Here is a 12,215-nt window from a genome sequence, read left to right as displayed (position 1 = left end):
CACAGACAAAGTGGGCTGAATTGGTCTCCTTGTGTTCTATGTGCGGCTGCGAGAATACCCTGCAAAGTACAGTTGCAGACTCATTTGATATATTAGCAGAAAAAAATTGGCAAAGATGAATGACGCACTGGTCAACGCCTGTATTTGCAAAGCACTCTCCCAGATGATCGGGCCTCTTTAAATTAGTATTTAATCGGAGGAGCTTTAAAATCATTAGTAAAACTGCAGACCTCATAGTTGCCTTCCTGAGCTGCTGATTTGTGTGACAATGTATGGCACAATGTGAAGCATCTGGCACATAATGATTTACAACCTGTACTTGGGGAATCAAGCTAATATTGTGAGAGAAATGGATTTTATTTTCTGGGGAGGTTTTACGCAACCACTGACTGCAACATTATGTCCTTTAAAAGAATATTAAGGCACATGTTAATTTGTAAGAATATTTTCATTTATTAACAAAACAGTGAACGAGACCAACCCACGCTTCCTTTGTTTAAAAAAAAAGTTTAATCAAACTACTGGTTACGAGGGATGTGATGCCTTAGTAAACAGTTACATATTTGGTGCCTGTTACAGCCCTGATCTCTGGAAAGCATTGCATTGCCTGGAGCTAGAGTGCTGGAAAACTGGCTGAGAGAACCTGACAATGCAGAGTCCTTTGAGGAGAAGTTGGATTTCAGTTGGTTTTGTCTGCATTGTGTTAGACCACACAATTCCAAAGCAACCTCAAGCCAAATAAACTTCCTCGATGCATTCCGTACTTGCATTTTTCTTTTTTTAAAAGCCTGCCTCACATTGGAGTTCCAGTTTATGGATTTTTTTTTTCTGCTGCTGCGTTGATGGAAAGTGTAAGAAAATCCTTTGGTGGCCAAAGTCACCGGTTTTAAGCATGCTATTGACAAAAAAGAGATTTATGGGGTTTCTATTACCAAGCATGTTCCCCATGAACTAACCCATCCTTTTCTGAGTGGAATATCCGTGCCTTATTTTTATTTGTCAGTGAATTTTGGCTGCCTCTCCAAATTTTACATTCCGACACATGACGGTTCCCGCCACAGGAAGGACTGGAAAATCTTGGCCCATGTCACTGGAGTAGCAAACCAGAGTCCCAGGTGAATGCCAAGTGGGCATGGGTTCAAATTCTTCCACTGCAGCTGATGGAATTTAAGTTCAATTAATAAAAAAGTCTGGAATTGAAAGCTAGTCTCAGTTAAACTATCATTGATTGTCATAAACACCCATCTGGTTCACTAATGCCCCTTAGGGAAGGACGTCTGCTGTCCTTTGACCCACCTGTGACTCCAGACTCTCAGCAATGTGGTTGACACTTAACTGCCCTCTGAAATGGCCTAGCAAGCCACTTGGTTCCAGGGCAATTAGGGATGGGCAACAAATGCTGCCCCAGCCAGCAACACCCACATCCCATGATGGAATAAAGAAAGAAAAGATCAACTTAGTTGTTGACTGGACAATGTGCCTAGTTTATGCTGAATGTGATATCCTACTGGCAAGGAACAATGGACACAAACTGCAGTTTTACTTGTTCCAAACATCGAATGAAGCTGCCCAAAGCCCATTCATAGAACAATGCAGCGCAGAAAGAGTCCGTTTGGCCCATTGAGTCTGAGCTGGTGCATTCAAAGAGCTAACCAATCAATTCCATTAGATAGCTAATTAGTTTCCTGGTTGGTTCCATTCAGTTTGTCCCTATTCTTGTCAAAGCCGTACGTAATTTTGAGCAACTCTATTAAATCTGCCATAACCTTCTCTGCTCTCAGGAAAACAACTCGTAGTTCTCCAGTCTCTCCTTGTAACCAAAGTCTTTCATCCCTGGTATCATCCCGGTAAACCTCCTCTGCACCCCCGCCAAGGCCTTGACAACCTTCTTTAAAGCACGATGCTCAGAATTGGACATAATGGGTGGAATCCTCCAGCCCTTCCTGCAGGTGGGATTTTCGTGTCCAGCCAAAATGGACTCCTGCCATGGTTTCCCGACAGCGGCACGGGCAAGGGATGTAAATCACCATGGGCTTCGGCGGGACAGGAATATCCCGCTGGGGCTGATGGCGAGCTGCCTCCCCTGTGGGAAAGTCCTCCACTGGATGTGGGGGCACGGCGCTAGACAATTTTGCCAAATATCTCAACTGAGATCTGGCCAGTGGTTTACTGAACTCGCAGTGCTACTGAAACTGCCCAGCATCTCTGGGTCCCTAAACTAGAACCTGCGAAGGACTCCTGGGGTTTCTTGATCCAAGCTGGTTCGATTCGGCTCTCAGCTTGTGTTTGACATTTGGCTTCCTTCGCGTGAGCACTGGGTTGCTATCACTGTGTGTGAACTGACAAGGTTGAACTGAGAGGTAGCTCTTGCCAATCTCTACATTGAGAACAGAAGATGGGTCTCTGTTTAGTGTTCCTCGCACATAGCTTTGTGAATACTTGATGTCAAACATTTGCTCTGACCCTTGCTAATACTTGTTTAAACTGAGTGACCTGACCTTTGAACTTTTAGCCTTCTTTTTTACCCCCAACGGGAGCCCCCCCTTCATCATCTGGGCCCCACTGCAGATAGGTTAGTCTATTGGCAGGTTTGACAAAGTGCCTAATTTGTATTACTGAACCGCTTCATGTTAATGTGATTGCCTTGTGCCTGGGAAGGGAACAATTTGTAAATTATTTGCTTCATTGATTCACGTTCTCCTCCCCCCAGCCTCCCAAAAAAAAAACCTCCAATTAACTTTGTCGTTTTTTGGAAGCAACTGCAACCAATTATTATATTACGACAAACAATCTGAAGGGTTATAGTTTGAGTGAAGTGCTTTAGTCAAATGGCTGACTCCAGTTTGCATTTCTGCCTCAGATTGCTTTACCCAGGAGATGTCCCCTTTTCCATCACTAGCTGCTTTAAAAAAAATAACCCCACCCCCACCTCTGCACCAAGAAAATTAAAATTTTTGGCATTGTTTTGCTTTGTATTTAATCCAGAGATTTTTGTTTTGCTGCACACGCCCAGGTTTGGTGCTGAAAACATTTCACTCTCCCAAACAGTTCCCCCCCCACCCTCAAAGACTTTGAGCACAAAATCCTGTATGGCACTGAGGGGAGTGCTGCACTGTCGGAGGTGCTGTCTTTTTGATGTGTCATTTAACCAAGATCCTGCCTGTCCCCTCGGGATGGCTGGAAAATATCCCTGGCAGTGTTTCAGAGAAGAGCAGGGAAGCTCGCCCCAGTTTCCTGGCTAATAGTCGTCTCTCAGCCGGCATCGTTAAAAGATTTCTCTCGTCATTGTCACATTGCAGGTTGCCGGAACTTGCTGTGCAGGCACTGGCTACCACATTTCCCATGACACAATAACTGTGCTTCAAAAGCATTTCATAGGCTTCAAAGCACTTTGGGATGTCCCGAGTTTGTGAAAGCGATATATAAATTAAACTTATTTCCTCCCTTTCAGAACCCTGTAACAGGAATTTTATCTGATTGTAAAGATATTTACTCAATGTTCGGAACAGTGTGAAATTGAAAAACGTTGTTGTCAAATTTGAGTGATGCTTGCGATCTGATGCATGAGTAAAATGTTGTTCTTCACTTTTGTAGGTTATTCGCACCTGTCAAGCAGCCTTTATCCTCCTTATATTCCACTTGGCCACTTGGAGCATCCGAGCAATGGCAGTCCCATTCTAGCCCAGCTCAGCCAGCATGGTCTGTTCGAGTCTCAGAAAGGTCAGTGTCTATCATTTGTTGGCACCTCTCTCACATCATCCTTATCCTCTTGTCCATCCGGCTATTCTCAAATTGGGAAGTTAACCCGTTGGTGCTTAGATTGGATAGTGTTTGATTTAGGGGTTGCTCCGGAATGCCTAATATCGGACTTGGGCCTCTTGCTCAATGTTATTTGTTACCCCTCCCACTTGGCTCCCATCCGTAAACCAATGCCTGATGAACAGTATCTTTTATGGTTGGTGAATAATGCAATAATTCTAGCCTGGCAGATTGTCATGTGGAACTGACGTCAGGATTTGAAGAAACCGTGGTCCATGCTGCAAAGGAACATCTGGAGCAAATGAACAACAATTATTGACTAACATCTAAAATTTTTATTTATGACCAGAGGATGTAAGTCTCTTTTATTCGAGACAGGAAGATTGAAAGAGGGTGCAATCTAAATGTTCAAATGCTGCAAATCACAGATGATGTTGTTGTAGCCAGATCATTTAATTGCAGCTGTGTAAATGGAAGGTTAGAACAAATAATTGGCAACTCTCAAGTCCTGCAGACCAGGAGATTTTTCCCATCTAGAGGATAGCAGATATATAAAGAAACACCCAAAACCATGAGTTAACAAGCCAATTAAATCCCTATAAATTCCCCACTGTTACTACACTCCTAAACGACCCTCTTATGGACTGACCTGATTAATACTACACTTCTGTATGCTTCACCCGATGTCGGTGTCTATGTATTTACATTGTGTACCTTGCCCTATTATGTATTTTCTTTTCATGTACTAAATGATTTGTTTGAGCTGCTCGCAGAAAAATACTTTTCACTGTACCTCGGTACACGTAATATTAAACAAATCCAAATAGGAGTTGTACACCTATATGGCTTAGAATGGAATTCAAGAATGTAAAGATAGACAGTTGATACCTTAGCAAATAATCACAATGTTCCAGTTCCTTTGGTACTTTGGGAATCTCATCAACGTAAGCAGTCAGGGTCGAATGATATGGATTGCAATGTTAGATTGACATCCCGGGCATCCTACGTGATGACCTTGAGGAATAGGAGTCACAGAAATATAACAGAGCATTGACATCCTGGAAGCCAAATATCTAATTAGTCATATCTGACCAGCAGATTAAATAAGTTGGGGAGAGACTACATTAGAGTGGAATATGCAAGGATTGATTAATGGAGGAAACTTTCTGATTTTATATTTATGCTTGATGTATAGTTTTGGGATTTAAGCAAGTCCATTAGCCCCCCCCCCCCCCCCCCCCCCCCACCCCCCCCCCCCCCCCCCCCCCACCCCCCAAATTGAATGTGGCAAAGTCTTAATGATCTGGCTTGGCGCTCCGAAACCTTTTATAGAAAATGCATGATCTTACAGTGAATGTTATACAACATTTAGAATGGGCGAGTTGTAAGATCCCTCTGCAGGTAGCAAAGCCGCCTCACTAAAGTTGCTTTGTTCTGTTAAGAATGGTCATAATGTGGGTGTTTATGCAAATCATATATTGCCCAGAGCAATATGTTTTTCTGGCAATGGTGTCTATTGTTTCTCAGTGGGAGCACATACCAAGATCATTAACATATTTTGTTTAAGAATGCTTAAGTTGCCTTCATAATACTCAACTTCATGGCAAATGCTATCATTTATTGAGAAGTGCAAATCCCATTTGAATTGGACCATTTGCTGGTTGCCTGTAAAACACTTGGTTTTGAGATTTTTTTTCTCACCTGCATTTAACTTTCCAAATTAAAACGCTAAAGCGCCCGACATTGGTCTGTGTCAAAAGATATATTCCCCTTCCCCATTTTGCTACGGAATCAAAACGCTCATTTGAAGGATAGTGATATATTTTAAAATAAATTTAGAGTACCCAATTCATTTTTTCCAATTAAGGGGCAATTTAGCATGGCCAATCCACCTACCCAGCACATCTTTTGGGTTGTGGGAGCGAAACCCACGCAAACACGGGGAGAATGTGCAAACTCCACATGGACAGTGACCCAGAGCCGGGATCGAACCTGGGACCTCGGCGCCGTGAGGCAGCAGCACTAACCACTGTGCCACCGTACTGCCCTGAAGATAGTGATATTGAGGAACAGGATAAATAGATTGGATGGAGAAGGGGGGGAAAAAACATTAAAATCAAAGCAGGTGGGTGAGCAACAGAAACAGAATGATTGGTTAACATTTTGACCGGCACCCTTAAAATTAATTTACCTTTCTCATAAATCTTCTTTGGATTTCCAGCACTTTTAGTTTCTACACAAAATTAGTCCATTTGTGTAGATCTCCTTCAGTTATATTTTTAAAATTACATCCTTTATACTCCCCAAATATTGAAGGAATGGCTAATTGGAGCAAAGTGGTATTTTTGTGTTACTTTGACTTGAATCGTAGAGGGTTAAGAAATGCATAGAACATGGCTGCTGGCATAAACTAGGCATAGGGAGCAATTACTGCACAGCAACAGCTAGGCCTCAGGCCTGAACAAAATTGGGGCTCAATTAAATTAGGCCAGCAAGCTGAGGACACCTGTTGTGCACCCCCAAGCAGTTTAGTAGTGAAACAAATATGAATGTTGGGCTGCAACCCTAGAGTACATCTCAGCTGGCAAAGTTGGTGATGTCTGTAGATTTGGAGAAAGCAATGTTGCTGCTCCTGGCTCCCAGGGACAGGTTTTATTTTGAAAAAAAAATCAACTTACTTTTCATTGCTAGCTCAAGGACCCGTAGTGTTGCACCACCGACTAATCGTGGAATTGGATTGTTTAATATTTGGGCCCTAGTTTGCATATACAAGAGGCCTGACACCTGTGTTAGGTGTCTGCCCCAAGGTGCTCATAGATCATAGAATTTACAGTGCAGAAGGAGGCCATTCAGCCCATCGAGTCTGCACCGGCTCCTGGAAAGAGCACCCTACCCAAGGTTAACACCGCCACCCTATCCCCATAACCTAGTAACCCCACCCAACACTAAGGGCAATTTTGGACACTATGGGCAATTTATCATGTCCAATCCACCTAACTTGCACATCTTTGGACTGTGGGAGGAAACCGGAGCACCCGGAGGAAACCCACGCACACACGGGGAGGATGTGCAGACTCCGCACAGACAGTGACCCAAGCCGGAATCGAACCTGGGACCCTGGAGCTGTGAAGCGATTGTGCTATCCACAATGCTACCATGCTGTACGTGCTGAAACATATGGACCCACCATGAACTTAGGTGGGATCAACTCTTCTGCAGGCACCCCACTCCAAATTGGCATGATTTGTGACTGATACATTTTTCTTATGCCCAATAAATGGGCACAACATATACAAATCTCCCATAGAGTCCATATAATCCCTACAGTACAGAAAAAGGCTATTTGAGCAATTGAGTCTGCACCGATCCTCTGAAAGAGCACCCTACCCAGTCCCATTCCCCTGCCCTATCTCCGTAACTCTGTAACCCCATCTAACCTGCACACCTTTTAACACGAAGGGGCATTTTAGCATGGCTAATCCATCTAACCTGCAAATCTGGTCTGTGGGAAGAAACCTGAGCACCTGGAGGAAACCCACGCAGACACGGGGACAAAGTGCAAACTCCACGCAGACCCTTTAGGCATTGACCAGCATTTCTACAAATAGTAGTATGAGTGATTGGGATTGTAACGATGTACATTGGAGTGGATCTGCAGACTTCAATCAAGTTTGAATTTTTTTCGAATTGACTATACTTTTTCCAAAGACTCAAAATTGACAGGAGATTTATTAGAAACCTAACTGCAAGTAGGAAAGCAAATGTACCGCATCCATCACTGACTTAGTGTTGGTGAAGCGGCTTAAGGACATAAGGAATCCGTGGCTAGTCATTTGTTGCAGCACCTCCTTGGATAAAGGAGCACACAAAATGTGAGCCTTCCCAGTAAATCCGAGAAGGAAAGAAATGGAAATCCAGTTATTTGTATTCCCCTATGCTGAAACACAGGAGCCAGTTTTAACGAAAGATCCACATTAACCTCAGGATTGTAGCTGCTCCTGTACTTAATATGTCCTTCAACTAGAAGAATAGAATCATCTGGGCTGTAAACTTTATCCATGGCCATCGATCAAAAGCCAAGCTGTGAGAAGAGATGAACTTTTTTCAGGAAGGCAATACACCCCACCTATCAGCTGAGCATGAATAGAATTCCTCCCAATTAGCCCATACTGAATACCAGCTGAGAAAGGTTTTGAGTTGGTGGTTCTGTGACCTTGCCTAAGGCACCCTTCCCCCAGTCACTCTTATTGGAACTCAACCGTGTTTAAAGAAAGGACAGGCTTGTGTCTGACACTTAAAATACAATGCATTATGGAGTGGTGCACACGATTGAGAGTTAACACTCTATAACTACTCTAATATGGTAGCTTGTCTGCCTGTGCACCCACCCCAGCTTCGGGCTCCTAGCATCCCGAATGACCTGGTCCATTTTAAGGGCCATGTCTAATTATCATTTGGGCAGCAGGTGGGTATTCAGAGTCTTGGGGGGTGGGGGCTCTATTGAATTCTGCCTAACCTTTCAGGTCGATGATCATTTCACCAGAAGTGCACTTAGCACTTAGTGTTGGGTGGGGTTACTGGGTTATTGGGATAGGGTGAAGGTGTTGAACTTGGGTAGGTTGCTCTTTCCAAGAGCCGGTGCAGACTCGATGGGCCGAATGGCCTCCTTCTGCACTGTAAATTCTATAATTCTATGAAAGGTGATCAAGCTGAAACACACTCCCACGCTCACCATTGGTGTGACCTGACCTGTGGAGTATTTGGTTTCACTTGTGCACCAGCTGAACCGACTGAAGCCATGACTTCTGCATATCGTGGAAGACCATGGCCATTGTCACTTTTTCAACCGTGTTGACATTTGTGTTTTTTGTTTGTTTCAATTACAGATGGATATTATTTACATGGCCACGCAGGACAGTCAGCCCTCCATGGCACAGCACACTCTCAACCCACCATCTCCAGGACGGCATCCAATCACACGTCAGCTTCTATCCTGCGAGAGAAGGAAATGTGTCACCCTCACAAAAACTCGAAGGAGTCGGAGAGGTATCTTGCGAAAGACTCGAAAGAGAAAATGTATAGGACTGAGGTAAGCGTAAACATGGCAAAAAAGGAGAAGGAGAAACCCAGGGAAGAGTCTAGGCCCTGGAGTGTGGTAGACCTCACACAAGACGGACGGACTGATATTGATAGGAGGATCCATCTTCTTGACAAGCCCACCAAGGTCAGCGAGCATCACTCTGCAGTTCTTACCAATCACTCTCCAAACCGGGGCAACAGCAATGGAGAACCAAAGTCTAAAAACCCTTTGCAGACCTTGTCTCTCAGCAATTGTAACAGTGGCTCCAGTTCCTCATTAAGACTTCCCGGCACTGAACAGGACAGATGCTCCAAAGACTCTATTAAGCGCGATGAGAACATGAGGCCTTTGCTGCATGTTCACACTGAAAAAACCCGCAAGTGTGACACCGTGGTGACTTCAGTTGGCACTTTGCATGTTTCCTGTGGCTGCCCATCACCCCACTCTTCTCAAACGGCCCAAATGCCATCTTCTAGCACATTCCCTCCTCTTCCTGTTCATTCCAGCATCTACACAATCTACCCCACTGCCAGGGAGCCAGGAAAGGAACATAAAGTTATTGCACCTACCTTTGTGCCTTCGGTTGGGTTTTATGAGGACAGAAATGGGCCCATTCAGATAGCATCTCAGGCGAGAGACAATAAAAATGACAAAAATAAAGACAAAGATATCAACAGAGCAGCTGGTGACAGAGCAGGTACTTTGCAATGCCCCTCTGAGAGGACACTGGTGGATACCTCCCGGTTAATGGTTACACAGGATTTGCCTGTGCATGCAGATAGCAAAAGAGTAGACATCACGAGGGAAGAAGGTTCAGTCATTAGGTCCAACTCTTTAGCAATGAAGAGGCCCATGACTTCTGAACTGTTTTTGAACAAACCAGGTCTTAGTCCTTCCGAAACTAGAGACTTGCACTCGTGTGCCACATCGAAAGATTTGGTCAGATCAGGTTTTGAAGTCGATCACAGAACTCAAGAGCGGGAACGGTTCCAAAGGTCCAGTTTGAAGGATTCTTCAAAAGTTTTTAATGGGGTAGACGTCACACGGCTGCACCTGGAGCAATCCCAACTAAAGCGATCTGGCACTCCCGAGACAAAATGGAAACCATTTGAAATGGCGACCTACGCAACCACTCAAATGGCAGCCTTGGCTGCACAGCACGGTCACGGGAGCAGAGTGGAGGAGGAACAAAAAAAGGCTTTTCTGGACCCAGCAAGTCTTCAAAGATCAGCTGTGGTGGGGAATCCCAATGAGGTATCAGCCATGCAGAGCTTAATAAAATACAGCGGCAGCTTTGCTAAAGAGGCTTCGGGTCGGCCGGGAAGCGGCAAGAAGAGTCCATTTGGAGGACTCGGGAACATGAAGACTGACTCCAGTCAGCACAGCATTTCAAAGATACAGCACCTGCCACTTCAACAACTGAACAAACAACTCAAGAAGGACCCAGAGAGGCCAGAGAGTGCAAAATCATTCGGGAGAGATGGATACGGAACACAGGGCGAGGTGGAGGTTAGGCATCCACCTGTGGGAATTGCAGTGGCGGTAGCCCGTCAGAAAGACAACAGCAGCAAACCTGGTCCTGGTGTCATGGACAGGGATCGGTCGCTCTCTATGAACAGCATGAAAGGTAAGAACATGGCTGACATAGCTTTGACAAGCCTTCAGTGGGGCAAATTATATGTTCTGACACCAATCATGGAGTTCCTGGGTTCTTGTGAACTCCATAGGCAGAGGATAGAGGGGGAGAGCTTGCAGCTTGGAGGATCCACCTCCTGACTCTGCCTCTGGGCCTGGCCAAGGTGGGTGTCCACGGACCAGGTTGTATGGGGCCTTGTCAGGGGTGAACACTCTGGCTGTCTGCCTCACAAAGTTGGGTAAACCTGGGAAAGGAATGCATGGTGCCCATCAGTACATCTGAGACCTCCTGCGTTGTTTGGGCACCACAGGGGCAGGAGGATGTTTCTTGTTTCATCATTTTAGTTGAAAATTAAAAAAAAAATCTAAGTTTTTTTAAGTACCCGGGCAGCATGGTGGTGCAGTGGTAGCCCTGCTGCCTCACGGCGCTGAGGTCCCAGGTTCGATCCCGGCTGTGGGTCACTGTCCGTGTGGAGTTTGCATATTCTCCCCGTGTTTGCGTGGGTTTCGCCCCCACAACACATTGGACACGCTAAATTGCTCCCTAATTGGAAAAAATTAATTGGGTGCTCTAAATTTATTTTCAAAAAAAATAAATAAAATAAATTTAGAGTACCCAATTCATTTTTTCCAATTAAGGGGCAATTTGGCGTGGCCAATCGACCTACCCTGCACATCCTTTTTGGGTTGTGGGGGCGAAACCCACACAAACACAAGGAGAATGTGCAAACTCCACACAGATGGTGACCCAGAGCCGGGAACGAACCTGGGACCTCGACGACGGGAAGCAGCAATGCTAACCTCTGCGCCACCATGCTGCCCATAATTTTAGTTAAATTTAATCTAAATAAGGACACATGTTGGTTTTTGGCTGAAAATTATTTTGGAAAAGGTGTGAGCAAGTTCTAGTGCAATTCCTTTTGTAATTTTGCTTGAAATCCTTTATGTTCAACAACCAACAATTTATAGCACCTTGAATGGAGTAAAATGTCCCAAATGCTTCAACGGGGCATTAAAAAACTCAATCACACAATGAGCTATGTAAGGGGATATTCGGTCACAAGCTTGGCCAAAGAGTTAGGATTTGAGGATTGAGACAAGAGATATCCAGAGAGCTATTCGAGAGCCTGAGGCCGAGGCAGCCAAAGGTGTGGCCACACCTTGGAGCAATTAAAGTTGGCAATGCTTTAGGGGCCAGAATTAGGGGCTATCGAGAGAGAGAGAGAGAGAGAGAGACAGTGCGAGAGAGAAGTGGGACTGGAGGAGATTACAGAGATCAAGAGGGGTGAGGAAATAGAGGGATTTCAAAACAAGGACGAGAATTTTAAAATCAAGACTTTGTTTAACTGGGGGCGTTATTCGACTGGGAGCCAATGTAGGTCAGCGCATATTAGGGGTGATGGGGGAACGGGACTTGCTTCGAGTTAAGGCGCGGGCAGTGGAGGTTTAGGTGACCTCCTGTTTACAGAGGGGAAGAATGAGGAAGACCACCCAGGGGTTTAGAGGTAACAAATGTGTGAATGAGGGTTTCAGCAGCAGAAGAGCTGAGACAGGGGTGAAGTCACGCAATGTTTTTTGAAAACAAATATAAGTCACGCAATGTTACGAAGGAGGAAATATGCACTTTAGTGGTGGGATGAATATGTGGACAGAAGTTCAGTTTGGGGTTTAATGCGACCCCACGGTTGTGAACAAACTGGCTTTTCTCAGCCTCTTGGGGACGGGTTGGGTTCAGTCATTG

The 12,215-nt window shown here is 44.9% G+C and overlaps 1 protein-coding gene across 11 annotated transcripts in view; it reads left to right on the top strand.

Moving 5' to 3' along the window:
• tnrc18 (trinucleotide repeat containing 18) overlaps positions 1–12,215 on the top strand; it is a 194,729-nt gene that overhangs the window by 80,743 nt on the left and 101,771 nt on the right. For all 11 annotated transcript variants that reach the window (XM_038819344.1, XM_038819339.1, XM_038819334.1 and 8 more), the window contains 2 exons: positions 3,595–3,720; positions 8,646–10,466. In XM_038819344.1, coding sequence (XP_038675272.1) covers positions 3,595–3,720; positions 8,646–10,466 — 1,947 coding nt within the window. The remainder of the gene's footprint in view (positions 1–3,594; positions 3,721–8,645; positions 10,467–12,215) is intronic.

The sequence above is a fragment of the Scyliorhinus canicula genome, chromosome 15 (genome assembly GCF_902713615.1).
Source record: "Scyliorhinus canicula chromosome 15, sScyCan1.1, whole genome shotgun sequence".
Taxonomy (NCBI): domain Eukaryota; kingdom Metazoa; phylum Chordata; class Chondrichthyes; order Carcharhiniformes; family Scyliorhinidae; genus Scyliorhinus; species Scyliorhinus canicula.
Note: the sequence above shows the minus strand (reverse complement) of the source record. Positions and strands in the feature narration are given on the sequence as shown.